Source organism: Acartia tonsa, chromosome 10, assembly GCF_053477335.1.
Source record: "Acartia tonsa isolate MP-2025a chromosome 10, ASM5347733v1, whole genome shotgun sequence".
Classification (NCBI taxonomy): Eukaryota; Metazoa; Arthropoda; class Copepoda; order Calanoida; family Acartiidae; genus Acartia; species Acartia tonsa.
Window position 1 is genome coordinate 34,941,106 of NC_137269.1, and position 22,513 is coordinate 34,963,618.

General features: G+C 32.6%; 1 protein-coding gene across 1 annotated transcript in view; it reads right to left on the reverse strand.

Moving 5' to 3' along the window:
• Positions 1-6,744: 6,744 nt before the first annotated feature.
• The window catches only part of LOC145329971 (atrial natriuretic peptide receptor 1-like), a 44,768-nt gene continuing 28,999 nt past the window's right edge, over positions 6,745-22,513 (reverse strand). The window contains exons 15-18 of the mRNA XM_080174472.1: positions 10,957-11,015; positions 8,128-8,201; positions 7,808-7,859; positions 6,745-6,945 (exon numbers count right to left, since the gene is read on the reverse strand). Coding sequence (XP_080030598.1) covers positions 6,831-6,945; positions 7,808-7,859; positions 8,128-8,201; positions 10,957-11,015 — 300 coding nt within the window. The 3' untranslated portion in view covers positions 6,745-6,830. The remainder of the gene's footprint in view (positions 6,946-7,807; positions 7,860-8,127; positions 8,202-10,956; positions 11,016-22,513) is intronic.

The window sequence follows — 22,513 nt, forward strand, 5'->3', positions numbered from 1 at the left end:
TCAGATTAGTGTATGACTGTTTGTCATCAAATGTCAGATTACAGTATGACTGTTTGTCATCAAATGTCAGATTACAGTATGACTGTTTGTCATCAAATGTCAGATTACAGTATGACTGTTTGTCATCAAATGTCAGATAAGAGTATGACTGTTTGTCATCAATTGTCAGATTAGAGTATGACTGTTTGTCATCAAATGTCAGGTTAGAGTATGACTGTTTGTCATCAAATGTCAGATAAGGGATTAACTGGGCAAATTTTGAGGGTCAATTTAATCACAGATTACGATCTTAATCACCTGAAGTTTGCTCACATTGAGTCAGATTCGTCAGATTATAATCTGAAATCCCCCCTGACAGATTAAAAATTTGGCGGCAAATCCTGAGTAATCTGAGTTTTAGTACCTTTTTGCGCAAAAACACAGGTTTCGTCAGATTACAATCTGACGAAAAGTAATCAAATGTCAGAGTTGATTGATGAGGGGCGGGCAGATTAAAACCTGAGGAAAACCTGTCAAAACTCAGATTAGACAAGGTTTTGTCACTACTTGTCAGATTTAAAAACTACTAGGGCTTTATATAATAAGTGTTACCTGTATTATGATTTCATAAATTAGATAGAAACAAATATCAATATCATAGATTTATTATAGAATAATCCAGAAAATACTGTAATATGATTTCTGAACCTAGTAATTATATTGCCATATCATTTTGTATCTGGACTGGAATGCATTTTATGTATGCTTACAGAGTTGCTAAATCGGATATGCCCAACCAGCAAAGAAATTACTTTTAGTCCTGTTTTTTAAAAAGACATTTGAATGTCAACCAATTTTACTCAGGACTTACCTAAAGACAACAACAACAATTTAAAAAAAAATAGTCTTAAACTCTCCAGCTTTTACAATAGACACATATCATGAATATCGTGGCTTCTATTACAGCTAGAGACCCAAAAATTTTGTGGTAAATCCTTGAGCAATATTGGCCGCTCTATAGCTGTTTAAATTTATCGGCTGGCCGCTAAAAAGCGGCTAATGAGTGGTGCGACCGCTATGACTAGAAAAAGTAATTTCTCTAAAGATGCACATGAACCACCAGAAAAATCTATAGGGCATAGGACTTTTGTCTTGGGATGGTTTAAACCACTACTTTTTCAAATACTAGGGGCACAACCGCTAATATTTTATATTTAATTGTAGATGGTTAAGAAAATTCTGCGCTACAAAAATACTGTCACCCATAATATGTGCAAAGTTAAAATATATTTCGGCATGTTTTTATTTGCTACAATTAAAATTTAACTGCATTGTATGAAATCCTAAGCTGCAACAGAAGTGCAGAAATTTCTGGTATTTAACAAAATCAACTAGAAAGATAGAGAGAGAATGAGTGAGAGAGAGAGAGATGTTGCGAGAGAGTGAGAGAAAAACGTGGGAGGAGGGGGATTTCTATTCCCCCTCCCTCAGAGAAAGTTTGAGATAAAGAGTAAGAAAATAGAAAAAAATGAACGAGAGAGAGTACACTGTGGGCTAGAATTGAATCAAGACAAAAGTAAGTGCCGAGCCCTGGGACCTATGTATGGTGAAAATAGACATAAAACCATGATGATTCCAGGTAAAAGCAAAATATTTCAGCGGGGGCTTTTTGAGAAAATTAGATTTGAAAATTTCGAATTCAATTTTCACCCCCTAGGAGTTGCCGCATAATCATGACAAGAAAAGCAAATATTATTTATTTTAAATTTTGAACAACTTTGCTTTTATAAAGTCTTTCATAAAACCTCTCTATATATGATTTATTTTAGGCTGAATTTTCGTGAATTTTGCAAAGCAAGTGATAAAAATGGCCCTTTATTAACTCCCTTCAGGAGTGGTTTTATGAAGAACTTCATAAAAGCAAAGTTGTTCAAAATTTAAAATAAATAATATTTGCTTTTCTTGTAATGATTATGCGGCAACTCCTAGGGGGTGAAAATTGAACTTGAAATTTTCAAATCTAATTTTCTCAAAAAGCCCCCGCTGAAATATTTTGCTTTTACCTGGAATCATCATGGTTTTATGTCTATTTTCACCATACATAGGTCCCAGGGCTCGGCACTTACTTTTGTCTTGATTCAATTCTAGCCCACAGTGAGTATGTAAAATATGAAAATTTAGTATAAAAGAAGTATAGCAACAATAACAAGCTTACAAAAATTTAGAATGAAATTAATTAGCCAAAAAATAAGTAAGACAAATATTGAAAAAAAGTGCAAGGTTATTAACGACAATGGATACATTAATACATTGATCTTACACCAGATTTTCAAGTTCTCTAATAAAGTAAATGGTATTTATTGAATGTTATACAACAGTCCGTTTTGAGCAAATTGTAGAGTGGCTATGCTATTTGAAAAACTTTTTTATTTGAAAATCCGCCCACAATTTTACCAAGTTTACTTGTTTAAGAACTTATAAACTTCTTTATATTCAATTTTGGTTATTTAACTCAAAGTGCCTGTCTAGCACTTAGCCCCCTACTCTTAACCAAATTTAAAAAATAAATTGCAATTACTTTTTACTGTGCCTTATCCTTACGGGGGGTCCTAGCCCTGCGGTGCCTATACCTACGGTTCCATGACCAGACCAGCTGCGTGGCTATAATCTAACCTTATTTGACCTAAAGTAAACAAACAAAAAAAAACAAGCAAAGAACTACCCAACCCCCCATGATTTATTTTAAAAATAAGAGGTGGGTTCTGTGCTCAACAAGGTACTTTGAGGCAAATGACCTGAGTTATAGGTGTGCATTTACTTCTGCGCATGTATCACAATATCCAATCATCAAAACCGCAAAGCACTACAATAACAAAAACAGAATTTTTCTGGTTTTCGGTTTTTTCATAATTAAATAAACTATTTGATATATCTTAATATTGAAGCTACTCTATAATTCGAAATGTCCGTCTGTGTGTCGGTTTGATCCATATAGGGAACCAGTGATTTTCTCAGCTCATATTTTAGATAAACGGCTGAAATTTGTTGTGAAGATTCCCCGTACTAATACGCATCAAGTATATAATCTACTTTGTCCGTTGGTATGTCGTTCATGCTACAAAATACAAAAAGTTGTTCTAAACAGCCCAATGTGCCCTCCCTCCCTAGATAATAAGTCATAAGATGCGCGAGTATATTACTTGCAATAAATTTTGCTCAGTTTTGTTAAACATTTGAGTGGAAAAACATCTTGCAAAATGTGTTTTTACAGCAGATATAATGTAGATACATACTCTCTAAATCAGTCATTTGGAGAAACAATCCGGTCATATTGTTTTGAAACTGTGCAGATTTCGTCCCTTGTATCAAATACTTCTCTATCGCTTTCTTTTTCTTTCGCTCTTGTTTTATGACATCTGCTCTATAACTCACATTAAATTTTTGTCTAGCCAAGATTTTGTTCTTACTTCGCTACTTATAGATGTTGTCATCTTTGTTGCTCTTTGATCGCACACTATGCAAAAATGAAAGTATGTGGAAGTGATAGCACCTTTCCATTTTCATGTTTACAATGGTAAACATCATATTAATAAATGATGATTCTTCCTTCGCTTTCGCCATAACTGGCTATGTCCGTTTGTCTATTTTCTTTCAAATAGAATACTTTGCATCCATAAGTAGAGCAGCACAAAAAAAACAATTAATCGACGATCATACAAAGTGAGATATAAAGCAGATGTTCGAGTCCCAAACGTCGGAGTGGACAAACGTCGGAGTGGACACTTAACCTAACCTTACCTATTTTAGACCATCTTATAGGTTTTTTAAATGCCTAAACCCTGCGGGGGGCTTATTTGTTCATTTATATCTTAACCTAACCTAATCTGTATAGAAATACTTAATAAAATTAATATTTTAACACTCCTGCGTTTGTCAACTCCGACGTTTGGGACTCCTGCGTTTGTCCTGGAACCAGAAAAAGTCCTACGACAAATATATTGGAAATCATCAGACATGAAACCCTCATATAAGTTTAAACATGTATACCTTCCGTGGCATGACTGAAGACAGACAGACCTAGTAAATTACATACTGGAAGCGTACATACCAGCCAACATGTTTAACATATAGAGTAGCTTCAATCATAAAAAGATCTTTTTTTTATAAACATTTATTCAGGATGAATAAGGACTTTTAAAATTATTATCATATTTAAAGGTTTAAATGATTTTCTATAAACGAAAAAAAACAGAATGATAACATTTGTAAAAGCGAAGCTTGATATATGAGACATAAATAGCCTAATCATCTAGGGAATAATCATTTTAAATTAAGTTAACAAGTTAAAGGATAGTTTAAGAACTGAGTGTCAAAAAATGCTTATTTTGGATTACAGGAATTTTATTATCATCGTGAGCAAGGATTATAATCAGAGTTCAAACATGTATAAATTTACGATGAAAGCAATCATTTACCATTTGTTTTTGGTTTAATTGTGAGAAAGCTTTGCTTTGAAAAATGTTTATTACATTTCCATTTGATAATAGAATCTAACTAACAATTTGGATTAAAATTTAATTAAACAAAAATTTCAGAAATTTATAAAATTTCAGAAAAATTAAAATTTGCTAATTCTATTTTGCATACAAAGTTAGTTCAAACATTTGCCAACTTATTTTACAGCGTAGTTTTTCTACACTTGCGGTTTGGTTATTTGTCCATGTGCGTCATGACTTAACATTCCTGTAACGATAAGGTATTAGGAAGGATAGAAAATCTGTGATAATCAGAAGTATGCAGTTTATCTTCAGCATTTGTATATGCTTAATAACTTCAAGATTCTTACATTTGAGGCAATTTTTAAACACATGAACAGCCGAATAGTATCATTGTTTAAAGAATTGCAAATGCAGTATCTTTTTAAAAATCTCTTAGTGTATTTATTGTGCTTTCTTTTAGGGATTTTTAGATTCTTGTTTTTTTTCTTTTTTGCTTGGTTTGTTGGCGAACAAAAAAAATTGTGGTAAAGTTTGAGAAAATTTTTAAAACTTTTTTAAAGCAAAAAGTAAAAAATAATATTCTGAAAAAAAAACAGGACATATTAATAAGTATTATTTGTACGTTTTTAGACAAATATTATGGGAAATTTTGATTATACTTTTAATTATTATTTAATTTTTACAACATTTTAAAACTTTTTTGATGGCAAAGCCCTAATTAACCTAGCCATGAGGAATTTTGTTTCTTTATGTTTTGATTATGAAAATAATAAGTAATTTGATTAAAAATGAAGGAGAGCAAGGTAAATGACTATCTGATAATCGCTATTCGCCCATGGTTTAATTAAATTTGTACAATTATCAAAAATTACATTATTTTATAAAAAATATTTACACAATATATTCATTTCATAAAATTAGTTTATAAATATTTTAGGGTTGTACATCTACATCTATCAAAATATACTATACAATAAATATTATAAAAATCTGCTATAGATTCATCTATTTTTAACATTGATTTTTTTAATTTATAACATATTTTACAAGTTCACATTTTACCCAAGAGGCTAAACATTGTGTCAGTTAAAATAAAGTGATTCTATTACATCTGGACCAAAAGGAAGGTTTTTAAAGAAAAAAATCCATCAATTTTTATAATTAAGTTTTTAAGGGCATGTTATGTTAAATAAAGGTTGTATAAGACCCACATAGATAGGGTACCACAGGTTTTAATAACATAAAAATAAGAGGGGTTTGGTGGCCAAGAAGATTTTATTGAGTAAAAGCACCAAAAACATTATAAAAAGATATAAAGATTTTAAGAGCTTTAATTTAAAAAAATTTCTTTTCTTTCTACCATTATAATTAATCTCCGAAAAATACATTATGCAGTTTTCTCAAAATTGTTTTTAAGCGCCTAATAATTTATGTAAAACATTTATTTTTTTCTTTGTTAACTAACACAACTTTTAACCTGACAGTAAAAATCTTTCATAGTGATATAAACTCTCAAAACTATATAGGTAATAACTTTATTATTAATACTTTTTATAGAATAATAAAATAAATTTTCTATTTCTCCAATTATACATGGAAATTTTCTGAATAATTTAATTCTGACAACCGAGGATTAAAGTTAAAAATATCTATTTAATTTATAAAGTTTCATTTATTTACAACAATAAACTAAAATTAATAAAAACTATTTTTACTAAGAAAATATAGGGGGGGGGGGGGGGAAATACAGTTTTAAATATTGTCAGGCTTTATTAATTTCTGAAAATGAATTTTTTTCACGATAGCCAAATAAATATTTAGACTTACAGAAAAATCATGTATAGCATCGTATTATAGACAAATCTCTACTAAAATTTAAATGAAAAGTCCTAAATTTAACACCCTGGCCTTGGAGCTAATAATTCTGGTGTTAATCTTATGATTTTTCATTTAATAAACGCGTAAAGTTGTCGATAATACGATGCAATAAATAGCTATTAATGTTTCAAACCAATAGGTTACAATCAATATATTAAGTCATCTAAGCCAGCCATACAGAAGACTTCGATTATTAAGTAACTCATCTAAAATATTATTTTTAATGTGTAGGGATAGGGGTATCAAAGAAAATTAATATAATTGCCTTTTTTGCTTAAATGCGTTAATTTTTATTATACTAAAAGATTTGCACTTAACCACTAAGTTTGTTTGGGGGGGGGGGGGGGGGGTGCCTTTTTTGGCAATTTCTCCAATTTCTCCAAGGTTTGAATTAATAAAGAGGTTGCAAATCTTGAGAAACAGGTTTGAAATAATCTAGAGGTTGCAAATCTTGAGAAACAGGTTTGAAATAATCTAGAAGTTGCAAATCTTGAGAGAATCAATTTCTGAAGTTGGCACTTTGATGACAAAATTTTCCTTTTCCTCCAAGTCAAATATCCGGGCTATCTCAGGCTCCTGATCATCACACCTGCAAAATCATTATCATAAAGTAACAGGATGTCTGTCTGTCTATACTGCAGGATCTTGCTAACCGCCGATATGCCTTTCCTTTACAGTGAAGCTTCTCATAGTTCTCGGGAAAGTTTTAAGTATTTTAAGGTAAAGTACCACCATCCTTCTAAGATAAATCGCAAAAGCTTTTTATTTAGAAATAAGGATGACAACATCCATAAGTAGCGAAGCACAAAAATTCGTGGATGGGACTGACGGTCATTGTTGTTTTCTTCCAACAACGGGAAATTTAATTTTGATATCTTTAACTGAAAAAATTTTGAAAATAGGACCATAAACACCAAAGATATGGGGGAAAATGTAAAAAATATAAAAATAGCAAAAAACCTGCAAAAAGGCAGTTTGACCGTCATTGTTGGTTCTCCAAACGACGGAAAATTTAGTTTTGATATCTCTAACCGAAATTTTTTTTTAATCGGACCATAAACACCAAAGATATGAGGAAAAATGTGGAAAATAAAAAATAGCCTAAAACCTGCTAAAAAGCCGTCCTACCGATTGATGTTTTATAGTTAATTGTGATCCTTAATGATGGAAATGTTGTCAAAAAATTTCAGCATTCTATCTTTTATAGGAGCTGAGTAAATCTCATTTCCCTTATAGCGTTACGGACGGACGGACTGACGGAAAAAGTGAATTATAGAGTAGCTTCGCTACTAATAAAATAATGGGTTACAAATGTTAAGGGTATAATCGAATAGGTTTTTTCAAATTTTGAGAGGGGGTAAAATGATGTTTTTCTAAGTTTTAGAGGATTAAAAACACCCCTGTACCCACCTCCCCTGCACATCTTTGGATGTCACCCTTGTTTAAATTACCTGCTATTTATTTGTTTCTGTTCTTTACTTGACAAAACTCTATCTTCATCATCTGAAACAATATCTAATTAGAAAACTAGTCATTCCTACACTTTTTATGTATGTAATGGGACTTATCAACATAGTACATTTGAACTTGAAGTGTAGCTACGGTTTTAATTATGTGCTGTTATATAGTAAACACGTTAAATATTTTTCCAGAATCTTTTAATTAAATTTTAGAAGAAACTTGTCTATCTTTCTACCCATTTATCTATCTATCTAATATTTATCTGTCTGTCTATCTGTCTATCTATCTATTTATCTATCTATCTAATTACCACTATTATGATCATAATTGACGACAACTTTAACTTGAGGTTCAACACCGTTCAGTCCAGCAGTAGCTTCAATTCTAAAATAATATTTTACATTTTAATTTTCTAAAACTAAGAATTAATAAACAAACTAAGATAGAACAAGGAAGACAACATCCACAAAAAAATGGATCTCAAAAGATTAGACCACCAGAGAAACGTAAGTAGAATAATAATGAAAGACATCATTTTGATCAGTCGGAACAAAAGTTCTGATAAATTATCTGTCACCAAGTTTTGCTTTTTAAAATAGATATAAAGAGAGAGTGAGAATGAAAGAGAGAGACAGAGAGAGTGAGAATGAAAGAGAGAGACAGAGAGAGAGAGAGAGAGAGAGAGACAGAGAGACAGAGAGAGAGAGAGAGAGAGAGAGAGAGACAGAGAGAGACAGAGAGAGAGACAGAGAGAGAGAAAGAGGAAGAAAGAGAGGAGAGGAAGAAAGAGAGGAGAGAGAGAGAGAAGGAGAGAGAGAGAGAGAGAGAGAGAGAGAGAGAGAGAGAGAGAGAGAGAGAAAGAGAAAGAGAAAGAGAGAGAAAGAAAGAGAGAGAGAGAGAGAGAGAGAGAGAGAGAGAGAGAGAGAGAGAGAGAGAGAGAGAGAGAGAGAGAGAAAGAGAGAGAAAGAGAGAGAGAAAAGAAAGTAAAGAAAGTGTCACCAAGTTTTGCTTTTTAAAATAGATATAAAGAGAGAGTGAGAGAGAAAGAGAGAGACAGAGAGAGAGAGAGAGACAGAGAGAGAGAGAGAGAGAGAGAGAGAGAGAGAGAGAGAAAGAAAGTGAGGAAAGTAAAAAAAGATAAAGAAAAAAAAGAAAGATATAGAAATTTAACGAGAATGAAAAAGATAAAAAAAAGATAAAGAGAGAGAAAAATTAACTTTAAGTGATAGAAAGATGAATATAAAGTAGCTGCGCAACCAAAAAAGATGAAAAGAGACAAATGATATTATATGTGTAAGATGATATTAAAATCTGACACCTCACAAAATTTAAATTTGGTTTTATTCCATCTCAAACAAGGTGTTCTATCAATATCACTAAACAAATATTTGCCATAATCGCAAAAACAAAAAAGGAAAGATCAAATTACAAAGATTCTTAGTATAGAAAAATTATTCAAAATATATTCTAAATTTTTTTTGTCTGAAACTTAAGATATCAATAACTTCTGAACCAATTCGGTTCTCCTTTTGAGAGAAACATCACATAAGCCTTGAAGTTGGGATAGTTTTAGACTTTTTCATCTTTAGATTTAAGTTTTTTGATGTTTCAGCCTTTTTTTCTGCCCTTAGATGCTAAATATAATAAACTTGTAATTTACAATTTAAATGGATCTTATATGAATTTACGATATTTTCTTAAATTTGAATTTGTATAGTTGATTTTAGGCGTCACATATGGAACACCCACAAACGTTAATCTCAACGTTATAAGGACAATTATGTTGATACGTAGTGCAGCTAAAACTAGCTGAACCTCATTATATTAAAATTACCCCGCAAAGCATAGCGTAAACACATAGCCCATAGTATCATTCTCGGGTTCAAAACGGTTTCTACTGCTGCTATTTATTTGTAAGATGTAAAAAGTTAGAGTAGATAGGAATGCCTTGGCCCGAAACAGATGCAACTAATTACCATGCACAGTTAGTATTTCCTAACAAAGATCGTCCAATCAAAGGGTTCTTATTCGAAAGACATTTTACCGCGTAAAAAGGGAAACCTAAAGTATTTTCAGGAGAAAAAAAATTATTTGTCATCAATTTTTGGAATGTTTTTATAAAGACCATGTATGGACTTTTTTTTATTTATTACTTAGGTCTTTCATTTAATGACTCAAGACGAATTCAGTGTGAATGAATCGAGAAGACTGACATTATTCTATAGCATTTTTGCTACTAAACGAAACTTGAATATTTGAAAAGAAAAAGATGTAAAGAGTAGAGATTAGAAAATTTAATATTTTTAAAATAAACATAATCTGTTAATCCTACAGATTTTGCGTAGACATACACATTTATTATTGATTAATGATTATTATCGATTATGCTTTACCGATATAATGACAGCGATTTTTATATATAACTAGCGGTTTCGCCCCTAGCCTCTAGGGGCTTTGCCCCAAGAGGTTTGATCAAACCAATTTTTCGTATTTTAGATTTAAAAGAAAATAAAAAAAAATATTTATTTTTTTTGGGGGGGGGGGATATTTTTCATTTTTTTGAGGGGTGGGGTGTCCCACCCCCCAAGAAAATAGTTATAAACCTTCCCGGGACCTATGAAAAGCTACCCTGTAAAGGAGAACCCGATCGGTTCAGCGGTTAGCAAGATCCTTCGCTACAAACAAACAAAAAGACAGAAAGACATCGTACTACTTTGTATTAAAGATATTCATGATATAGGTAAGCTTGTTTATTTAAGAGTGCATATTAAGGGTTAATTTTTAAAATTTTTCAAGGACAAGATGCTTTTTGAAGCTTCTCAAACCATCATTTATTTTTGTTGTAGATTCTTTTATTGATTAACATTTGAGGACTAAATTAGCAATCTAAATTGACGACACAAATTCTCCTGTCAAAATATCCACGTATTGCTGTTTGTTACTTTTGATTTGATTAAATTTGCATGTCTACTAATATTAAATATTTTATATTGGATAATATTTTGATATTTATTGGATAAAGAATAAGATGGAACATTATTGTGGTTCATTCAAAGACTGCCAAAGGTCAAATTAGACGATATTCAAATCCCAATTATAGAGTAGCTAGACTACTAGAAAAGTCAAATAAAAAACATACCCATTAGAAATAATCGGTTTTTCTCCAAGTAACCAAAAGGTTGTCATCTCTCCTTTACCCTGAAATATATGAATATATAGCATTAATCCTGCTCAACAACCCTTCGACACCATTAAATTTAGCTCCCCCCCCCCCTTTATGCATGTAACGAACGGGGTTTATCGTTGGAATTAACCTATATTGTAAAGAAATTGGGGCGCTACGCAGGCAGTATATTTTACTGGATAATTAATGTAGTTTTTAAAAGCGAAGCTTTTCTATAATTAGGGTTGGTCCGTCCGTACGTCCGTAACGGATAGATTTTTCCGTTAATTTAGGCATGTTAGAATTGTCCTATCGATTTCAAATTTTGCATGGTGATTCCTTTAGTAGGTAGGTACGATTTAGAAAGCGTAGCAACTCTATAATCATTACCAAAATGTCCGTACGTCCATTTTAAACATGTTGATTTTTTTACTTTTTCAACAACACATTTTTATGTGATCTAATCATCGGATTGATCTGATTTTTGGTATATTGATTTATTTTTATTTGGTAATAAGCAAAGCAACTCTATAATCAAGTCCTAAAAATGTAAGTATGTCCATAATCATTATCCTATATCAAGCAGTTTTTCAACAAATTTACTTACAATTTTGCTTCGACTCTTATACTTTTATATTCTGATAATTCAGTTTAGACACTATACAAGTGGTAATGTCCGTTTGTCCTACCGTTTTAGTGCTTCGCTTTTATGGATGTTGTCATCCTTGTTTTAAATATATTTTTATAAAAAGACTAAGTAAAGACTGAGACTGATTTTAAATTTTTAATCAAGAACTAGAACTGTTGTATATCCTTTGAATCTATATTCTATATTGATAGGAACAGCAAAAATATATGAAAATATCTTATTAAAATTTATGACAACTCAAAAATAATCAACCATACAGTAAAAAAAATCCAAAACTTTTACCTTGCGATAAATAATATATTACACCACTCCATACAACAAGTTTGATTATACAATTATAATTTTCAAAATTAACAAACATAAAAATATCAATAGAATCTTGCAAATAGAAAATTATATTCTTATACCAACTTTTAGAAAAAAAGCATTAATAGTTATTTCTCGTATCGTATTATAAACGGCTTTCCGCGGATATAGAATGTACAATTGTGAGATTAAAACTAGTTTTTTTTAGCCCCGGGGTGCCGAAGGCACCGGCCAAAAAACTGGTTTTAATCTTATGATTGTACATTTTTATATTCGTAGAAAGCTGGATATAATACGATGCTAGACATAGTTTTTTCGTATGGATGAGAACCGGTTCCTATCCACTGGATTCGAATGAATACGAGAAAGGCTATTATATCGTGATTCGTGATAAGTTGAAAATTGCGAATATTATCACAAAAGAATGGGCGTTTTCCTTAATATTGCATTATGAATATGAAACAAAAACTTTTGAAAAATAAGATATTTTAGATGCTCATTTTAGGTTAGGGGTGATTAAGTAGAGATCCCCGCAGTGACAGTATTCCATAAAGTTAAAGTACCGCAAAAACTAGAAATATGTTTTTGTATGTTTCAAAAATTAAAGATAACGTGGAGGTTCCCGTTGGGGTTTTGTTTCATTGGAAGCACAAAAAGAACAGGGAAGGATGGGACGTTGGGATGTTTATTTCACTATTCCCCAAAGTTTTATAATAACGTTATCTTATTCGTTAGCATAACATCTTTGCGGACTTTATATTGAATTTTGATTTGTTGGTTTATTAAGTTGAGTGTCCAAAAGCTTCATCCACTAATTGTAATCTACAGAAGGGTAATTTTGTGTAATTCATTGGGAATGTACAATGTACATCAATTAAATGCCCGTTGTTTTAATCCCTGCAAAAACATGCTAGGTTCAATACGCAAATTTAATGATCTATGGATCTTGAGTTGATAGGCCTTTAATTCCCCCCCCCCCTAATTTTCCTAGTAATCACCAGTTAATAACAGGGCAATAGAAATTGGGTATCTTTTAGGATAAACTTCCAAGTAAAGATTAATACACTTGCTACACTTTTCAAATTTTAATTTAATAAAAAAAAAGAATTTAACGTGCCTAATAGCTATCCTTTCGGATACACCATAAATAGAGAGAAGATTTGCTTCCAAAATAAAATTAATTTACTTAGCCCAGAGAGAGAAATGTTTAATGTTATACAAAACATTTGCATTAAAAGTTAACAAAACCACAGGGATACAGGGACGTAGCAATGGAGGGAAAATATATAAAGTTTGTCTGTATATTTAGGGTTTTTGGATACAATACAGTTTATTTACATTTACAAATTTTAAAAGAACCATTAAGAGGAAGATTAATTTTCACCCATTGCCCTCTCCCTCCCTGACAAAACCTTCTCAACTTTACATATTAAACTAGAATCAAGGTTGTTGATTTAGTTGAAAAATGATAGTCATGTTCAAAGGTAGCGCAGCATTTTCAAGCAAGGTTTTTTGTAGAAAAAACGCATTTAATATTATACAGTGTTAAAGCTTCCTTATTGGACAGACAAGTGTTAAAATAGTTTTCGAAATATAAGAGGTAGAGAGGAGGGCCCCGGGATAGGTTTAAGTGAATTATAATTAACCTACCCTAATAAATTACACTAGCTTAATATATAAATTTTAAAATTAATCTAGTTTTAACCATAATATTACAAGATAATTTTAATTAATCAACCCTGATAAATAACAATGATAGAAATGCAAATTAGTTGTTTTAATTCAAATTTTCTCAACTTAAAAGCATAAGAGATGGAAAGTTAATAAATTTTAGGTAATTACTCCCTTCACCCCCCACCCCCCTGAAAAAAATTAAGTATGGCTATTGGCTATAGGGTCAGATTAAGGAGGTACCCTACCATGAATAGATGTTTAAATACTTTCCTGGGTCTTTAAGAAGCTTCACTGAAATGGAGAGCTATTTCTATCCAGTGGACAGACAGATGCATATCCTGTTATTTTTGTATATGGATTGTGTACAGACCTGTTTCGGTATGTATTTCTTGTATTCCCTGGCAAGTTCGAACCCATTAATCCCTGTTTCCTTACACCAAATTTCCTAGAGAATGAGTGTGTTACGCGGCATTCCTAACTATCTCCGCGCGGCGCGTGGCTTGTAAACAGACAAAAGAAACGCGCACTTTTCCTTTGATTAGTCCCACGTGAAGAGCTACGTGATTGAAAATAATGTATTGCTTGAATATACATGCGCTCTGATGTGTGGAATATCTCAAATAAGCCTTCTGCTTAGTTTGACATCATAATGTGGTAAGAATTTATCTTTAATTCTTAATAATAAGTGTAGTATGGTATATTTTTACGAAGAAATTTAAAACATTAATTTTTCAACAAATAGACCATTTAACTGCTAACTTTTGACATACGAATATTTTCCTTAATTTTAGTGATCATTTGAATCTAAAATTATCAATTTCTGATGCTATTTAATATGTTTCGTGCCAATTTAAAGTTTTTTAGAAATTTTATATTTTTAATTAAATTGAAATCACGCAACCTCGATCTACAAAAATAATAAACCATTAATATTATGTAATTAATTTTTATATTTTTGTTTTAGATTCACTGTTTTCATGGTAATAAATACACATTTGTAAACTTCACATGTTGGTCATTCGGAGGGCTTGAGATTAAGATATCGAGAACGGCTAGGATTGCGTTCCGATACAATGAAAACAAGACAGAAACAGATGTTGCTAAGAAAAATCTGTGGAGTTTTGTGAATGTGTTGGTTGTGATACCTTACCACACATTATTATTATAGTCATAATCAGTACAGTTAACTTTAGTGACAATTATGGGTCCTAAAAAGAATAAAGGTGAACAATTGAGTAAGCGGCTGCGTCCAGCCGTTGATGCCCTAACCAGTGAGCTAAATAGAGTGATGAAGTTGGTCAGTGATACTTCAGAACTTAATGTTAGACATCTCACTAAGGAGTCAATCCTTGTCCATGACAAGTTCGAGACATTCGATAGCATCATGGTCGGTTTTAGCAAGCTTGGTTTGAGAATCCAAGAGCTTGATGAGTTTAGTGACATTTATTCTAATATAGTTACTGCACAAAAAGACTATAGTGCCTTGAAAGATGCTCTTGATGCTATAGAAGAGCTTAGTGACATTCAAAGTGTTGTTGATGTTGTTGGTGATAATTTGCCTAACCATCAGGCTGAACTTTATGATCGATGTTTGAAGATTGTGAAAGTTATTAAAGGGCCATATTTTCCCTTACCTGATGCAATTATAAACACTTTGTCTGCTTTGATGAAACGGCTGGCTGAGGTTAAGCTTGAACCTGTGAAGCCACCCACGACGACGGCGGGTGCCTCGACAGCATCGCCATTTGTGTCACCGTTTGGCACATCACAGTTCGCCGCCGGTTCTATGTTCACGCCAGGATATATGAATCGTGTCGACGAACGTCTTCTTCCATCTTTCGACGGCCTGGAAGCTTCCTATGTAAGTTTTAAAGACACTTTTAAAAAGCTTACTGTAGGACAAGACCCGTCGTATTTACAGTTATTGTTAAGCAGTGAAAAGGTCTGTAAAAATAAAGAGCTGAGACTCCAGTTAATTCAGATTCAATCGCATGAATCTCAGTGGGCCTACCTTGACGCACGTTTTAAGTCCAAAACACGTCAGATGCTCTGCCTTTTCAACCAATGGGAGAAGAAGTCTAAACCGTCGGACTCCAACCAGATTGTGACTGTGTTAGCAGAGTTTGGCGGAGCAGTTAGCCAGCTGGAGCAGCTGACTAAAGATGATGAAGATGATGAAGTTACCACTAGCCAGTGGTTGACTGTGATACTTCTGGAGATGTTATCCAAGAAGTTGCCACGTGATTTTCAAGATAAGCTCAATTTATCATTGGGCTCGATGGATGTCCCAAACGTCCCAAAGCTGTTAAAGATTATTGAAGAACAGCGTGGCGCCATTTTAATGAGGTGTTCGACTGATATGGACACCCCCTCTAAGAAGAAAGGTAACCCTGCGACAGCCGCTACCGCCGTAGGTAAACCTGGTAAATCTAAGATGAAGCAGTCATGTTTTGTAAATGGCTGTAATGATATGCACTTACTTTACAAGTGCCCAAAATTTCATGACCTGTCAGTGTCAGACAGGAAGAGTATTGTGGAGAGTGCTGGATGCTGTTGGATTTGTTTGCAAAAAGGGCATAAATCTGTGGATTGCCCGAAGGCAGATGTAATAGGCGGCTGCAAAGTGGACAATTGTGGTCAGGCCCATAACAACCTTTTGCATGAGAGTGTTGATATGGCTGCCGCCGTCTATGAAGTACATACTTCCCCTAAGGCGAACCTAATGTTAATGTTACAACAGTTAGACGTCGTTGACATTAATCGCCAGAAGGTCCCAGTGAACGCCATGTGGGACACTGGTTTAACTACTTCAATGGTAACCCAGTCACTTGTTAATAAACTTCAGTTACCTTTTACTGGACGTTCAGCAAGAATTTCTCTAGCTGACGGTGAAGTTAAATGTTTCCCGACGGTCAAGTTATGTTTAATTGATCGACACAAGAATTATCACATATTGGAACCTGTGGTAGTGCCTCTCATTGGTCCTGAAGAGGCGATCTGCTCCATAAATCCTGTGGAGGCAGCTGTTTTGTTTGATATGAAACCTGAAGATTTTACTTTGGTTAATGGGCAGGTTGATTTGCTCGTAGGGCACCTGCACCCATCGATGTTTCCCTACTCTGAACGTTCAGTAGGAGAAACCATGCTTTACTCCAGCCTGTTTGGATCTGGATATTTTGCTGTTAGTGCTAATGGTTTAGCAAAGAGTAGGTATGTTGTCTGCTCAGATGTTCAGCCGCAGCCGACTGTTGGTGCTGCTTGTGATGCTATTATTGAACCTGTTGGTTCTGCTTGTAACGCGGCTGATGAACCTTTTGGTTCTGCTAGTGCCGCAGCCGTTGACAACATGGCTACGGCGGGTGTTGCCGTGGCTAATATTGATAATGATGTTAGTTGTGCTGCAGTTATTCCTGATGATATTGGTAACGATACTGTAGTCGTTGATAACTTTGTTACAGCGGGTGTTAAGCCGCTGAATGATTCGGTTCCAGCCGGACAAGAGCCGACGGGAGTTTCGGTTCAGGCTGGACAAGAGCCGATCAGAGTTTTGGTTCCAGCTGGACAAGAGCCGACGGGAGTTTCGGTTCCAGCTGGGCAAGAGCCGGTAAGAAATTCGGTCTCGACCGGACAAGAGCCGACGGGAGTTTCGGTTCCGGCCGGACAAAAGCCAAAAGATGATTCTAAGTTTTATGACAGCCAAACTTTTATTACGTGCCCTGGTGGTGTTATGAATCAAGAATCGACTTGGTTGCTGCCAAGCTGGCCGCCCGACGCAGGGTAAGAGGCCTGCAAATGGCGGTTGGAAATATGGCGGGTGTTGCCGCCAGAAAGTCATTGAAATTTTTCAAACCACACATATCTAATCCACAACATAAACTATTTATGTGACAATGATCTTTAAAGAAAAAATATTGCAAGTTTTATGTTGAGCTTGTGAAAGGAACCTCAATCGGTTCTGTAAAGAATAAGTATTCATTATTCAACTAATTTTATTGTTCATACCTAAGCACAAAAATTCTACAAAACTGTTTAGACTTTTAAAGCAGATTTTAAAAAGATTTTGTTTCTTTAAGTATGATTTTGAAAAGCAAAAGTTCGTGTATATTAAATACCAAATGATTTTGCAGATTTTAAATTGAGAAAAATAGATTTTTTTTACAAATTATTTTTCTAGTTTTTTTTATGGTTCACGTTTACTTAAAAAATGTTATTTCTCAGATTCTCATATGAAATAATGCATTAAAGTAAAGAACACAACATGTAATATTATTATGATAATGTTTAAAATATTCCTCATTATTATTTTAAAAGATTATCGCAAAAATCAAGATATTTGTTTAAATTTGTAAGCAAATTAAAGATTTTCTTTCATTCCGGAGGCAGAGATTCTTAACAATTCATGTACAAAAGTTTTCGTTCACTCCGGAAGCTGGGTTTCCTATTAATCCACGCGTTAAGATTTTTTTTTCTTCATTCCGAGAGCAGAGATTCGTAGTAATATACGTACCTAGCGATTTCGGACAATTTTAAACCTTGAGAAAATACTTTAGCAATTATTTTCCTAGGTATATATATTTTTCGTTCATGTTTAAGCATTTATAATAATGAACACGATGTATGATATTATTAAAATATTGATTATTATTTTATATAAATATCACAGAATTAATTTAAGATAAACTATGCATATTTTAAATTAACTCTACCTTCATTTTTATCGCATATATTAAAATTGAAGCAGTATTTTTTAAAAGAAATGGGTAACATTTCTTAAGATTTTAAGTAACGCAAAATTTGATACAATTTCGTTTAAACTTTCAAATCGATGCAAGATTTTTTTCATTTGAAATGCAAACTTAAGTTTTTTATACGTTTACGCAAGTTCTTTCAATGATTTAAGTCTTTCCGGGACCAGGGATTTTTTTCGCAGAAAAATTTCCTAGGTACCTGCGCAGATATAAACATTTTTATCCTTGTTGGATTGAAATTTGACATGATAAGAAATTAACAAAATGAGATTTTTACATCATTTAAATATTTCTTTATGATTTATTACAATCACATAAATAATTTAATACTATATGTATATTAAAATTATTACTATTTACCTTTGAACTGATGTATCTAAAGAAAAAATGCAGCTTTTTTCGCCTTGAATTAAGTAGATTCTTTGAGTTTAGAAGATTTAAGCTTAATAAGACCGCTCTACGATGTGTCTTAGCTCTGTTCCTCGGCCAGACACACAGCAGAACGGCAAAACTAAAGCATAAGATAATTTATTTAATTTCGATTTGCTTTGATTGATGATTTTAAAAGTTTTCTTTGAATTATTTCATGATTCTTTTTATTTAATTTGATTAAACATCACTAATTATGTTTGTTCAGTTGATGTAGCCCTGCGCCAGAAATCCTGTTAGAAATTATGCGGTATCAAAAATTGTGATGGAAAGACATAACGTCCGACAGGATATCTGGAACATGGCAATTATTTATATTTGATGGATTTGTTAGTTTGTATCTTGAGGGATTCATTCTGACTGAGGCCCCAATTTGCCTTAATTATGACTGTTTGAATATGTGTAAGTTGCTTTCTTCTCAAAACAGAGAGAAATTGCAAACTCAGCATTTAGAGAAGTTCTTTTCTTATATTGAGCTTTTGTTTTATTTTGATAATTTAATTTGCATATTTCAATTGCAATTTTATTTTACGCAATTTTGATTCACGAAGATTTAAAATCATGAAATTTTAATTTTCTGATGTTTGATGATTTTTACAGTCATATTTTATTTAGATTTAAGTATCTATTTTATTAAACATGTTAGATTTAAGGATCTTACCTATCTTATCTTAAAAATGTTTAGATTTAAGCCCGAGTATTTTTCCGCTGGAAAATGCTAATTATTGAGAAGTTTTTTATGAAATTTTACTTTTCTTTTCTAGCAAAAAGATTTAGTAGAAAAAATGTCATTATTTAATCTTTCTTTCTTTTGATTTAAAAGTTTGAGTTGATTATTTAATTATTGATGCGATTTTTAGTATAAAAATCATTTACCTGTTTTATTATGTAGGTGCCTAATTGAAGTTTAGGTACTATTGATTATTAATTCATGTATTCGCAATTACATGGTCTGTAATTCTAACTTTATTGAGATTATGAGGCCATGATATAATGAGATGTGTGAGTGGTAAATGTGCAATTCATGTATATTGAATGCTTTTCCCATTCCTTATTCCTATCCTTATGTGGTAGTGGACTCGGTTTGAGTTATTGTGGTATTCGCGAGTTACCATAATTAATTTTAGGCCTTATGGCCATAACATTTTAAACTCTTGTGGTTTATGTGTTGTGAGATTGTGATTTTGTGGACACTGTCTGCACGCATATTGCAAAGATGAGGTATTGTGTTCGATTCCCAGTGAATAGACGGGTGTGTTTCGGTATGTATTTCTTGTATTCCCTGGCAAGTTCGAACCCATTAAAGGAAGCCTGCAAGAAATACCACGCTTTGACTGCTGAAAGACTGCCACAAGTAGACCCATTACCCCAAATTTGAAGCCTTCAGCTTCTATAACAAAAAAGTTCTAGGCATTTTAAATTGACATTTTATATACAATGGAAATTTGAAAGAAATTCAATGCTAATGTTAGAAATTTTGAAATTAAACTACGTGGCCTAGAAACAAAATTATAAGCTTATTTTTGTCATAAATTTAGGTTGCCCGTAACTAATTATATTTTTACAATAAAAATACCCATTTTTATAGTCAAAATCATTAAAAAAAATTAAGTTTAACTTGCATTATACTGAGTGTACTATAGCCAATCAGAAGGCTGAATCAGCTTAACAACCAATCACAGCTGAGCTTTTATAAGTTTCCCCCTTTGTGTCCGCTATGATTTTCGTTTAAAAATGCATTTTAAATCGATTTTTTTTCATAGATTTTGACTATGAAATGTGGTGTTTTTAATGTAAAAATGTAATCAGTTACCGGTAATCTAAGTTTCTGACAAAGATAAGGTTATAATTTTGTGTATAGGCGACGTAATTTAATATTGTTTTTTCTTTTATGAGCATTGGAAATCTTTCAAAATATCAATGTACATAAAATGCTATTTTGAAATGCCTAGAACTTTCTTGTTATTGAAGCTGAAGGCTTCAAATTTGGGGTGTTGGGTCTACTTGTGGCAGTCTTTCAGCAGTTGAAGCGTGGGAGTTCTTGCAGGCGTCCTTTAATCCCTGTTTCCTTACACCAAATTTCCTAGAGAATGAGTGTGTTACGCGGAATTCCTAACTATCTCCGCGCGGCGCGTGGCTTGTAAACAGACAAAAGAAACGCGCACTTTTCCTTTGATTAGTCCCACGTGAAGAGCTACGTGATTGAAAATAATGTATTGCTTGAATATACATGCGCTCTGATGTGTGGAATATCTCAAATAAGCCTTCTGCTTAGTTTGACATCATAATGTGGTAAGAATTTATCTTTAATTCTTAATAATAAGTGTAGTATGGTATATTTTTACGAAGAAATTTAAAACATTAATTTTTCAACAAATAGACCATTTAACTGCTAACTTTTGACATACGAATATTTTCCTTAATTTTAGTGATCATTTGAATCTAAAATTATCAATTTCTGATGCTATTTAATATGTTTCGTGCCAATTTAAAGTTTTTTAGAAATTTTATATTTTTAATTAAATTGAAATCACGCAACCTCGATCTACAAAAATAATAAACCATTAATATTATGTAATTAATTTTTATATTTTTGTTTTAGATTCACTGTTTTCATGGTAATAAATACACATTTGTAAACTTCACATGTTGGTCATTCGGAGGGCTTGAGATTAAGATATCGAGAACGGCTAGGATTGCGTTCCGATACAAGACCATTACAACTTTATTGTGTCCAGTAATGTGCAATCACAAACAGAAAAGATATTCAAAACTAGAACGATTTTGTCCAAACGACCAATACCTTCTTGAAATAAGGTTTAAAGAATATGATAAATCCTTTTTAAAAAGTAACAGGATCTGTGTCTGTCTGTCCAAGAGTACCGGAGAATCTAAAAGGCCCTTGGAAGGTTTATAATTATTTTGGGGGAGGATACCGACATTCTCTTAAGAAAAAACGTCCCTAAAAAATACACCCCCAAAAATATTTCTTACTTTTAATTTTAAAATAAAAATTTATAGTTTGGGGGAGGGTCGACTTGCCCCCCCCCCCCTTAAGTGTCCCTAGAGGCCGCTAGTTAATATATGAGAGAGTGGACAATTAAGTGAAGAAAAAAAAATGGTTAGCACATCATGATAAGAACTGGCATAATTGACCTATACTTAAAGCTAAACAGCAAACAACGAACAGATTTCGCGCAGCGCAAGTTAACGTAAGTAAAACTTTAGTTAAATACTATTTTTTTCTTGTTGCTCGCTTATTTTAAATTATTTAATATAGACAGTATCTAATCCAGGGGGTCATTTTTTTCGCGTATTTTCCGTAAAGTTGTTTGTAACGGTTCAGTCAAATGCCCTTGTTAAGTCAAAATGTTCTTAATACGCGGAAGATACGCGAAAATATGACCTCCTTTGATAGCATTGTTTAGTGTGCGCATTTTAAATTTTCATATATGACCTTACATATGTTTTATTTAAAATATATCTTTATCTAAACTGCAATAAATTGTAGAAAAAAATACTAACAATTGTGACGACATCTATATTTAGCGATTATGGTTGTTGTAGAGCAGATGCTAATTGTTCTAGAAATCTTGGATATACCTTTCCAGTATTGCTTTGAAACCGATTAATATCCGCTAGATTATAAATGGTTTATAAACCACACTGAAAAATTATGTAAAGCATCAAATTACAGACAATTTTCCATGAATAATAATATCAAAAT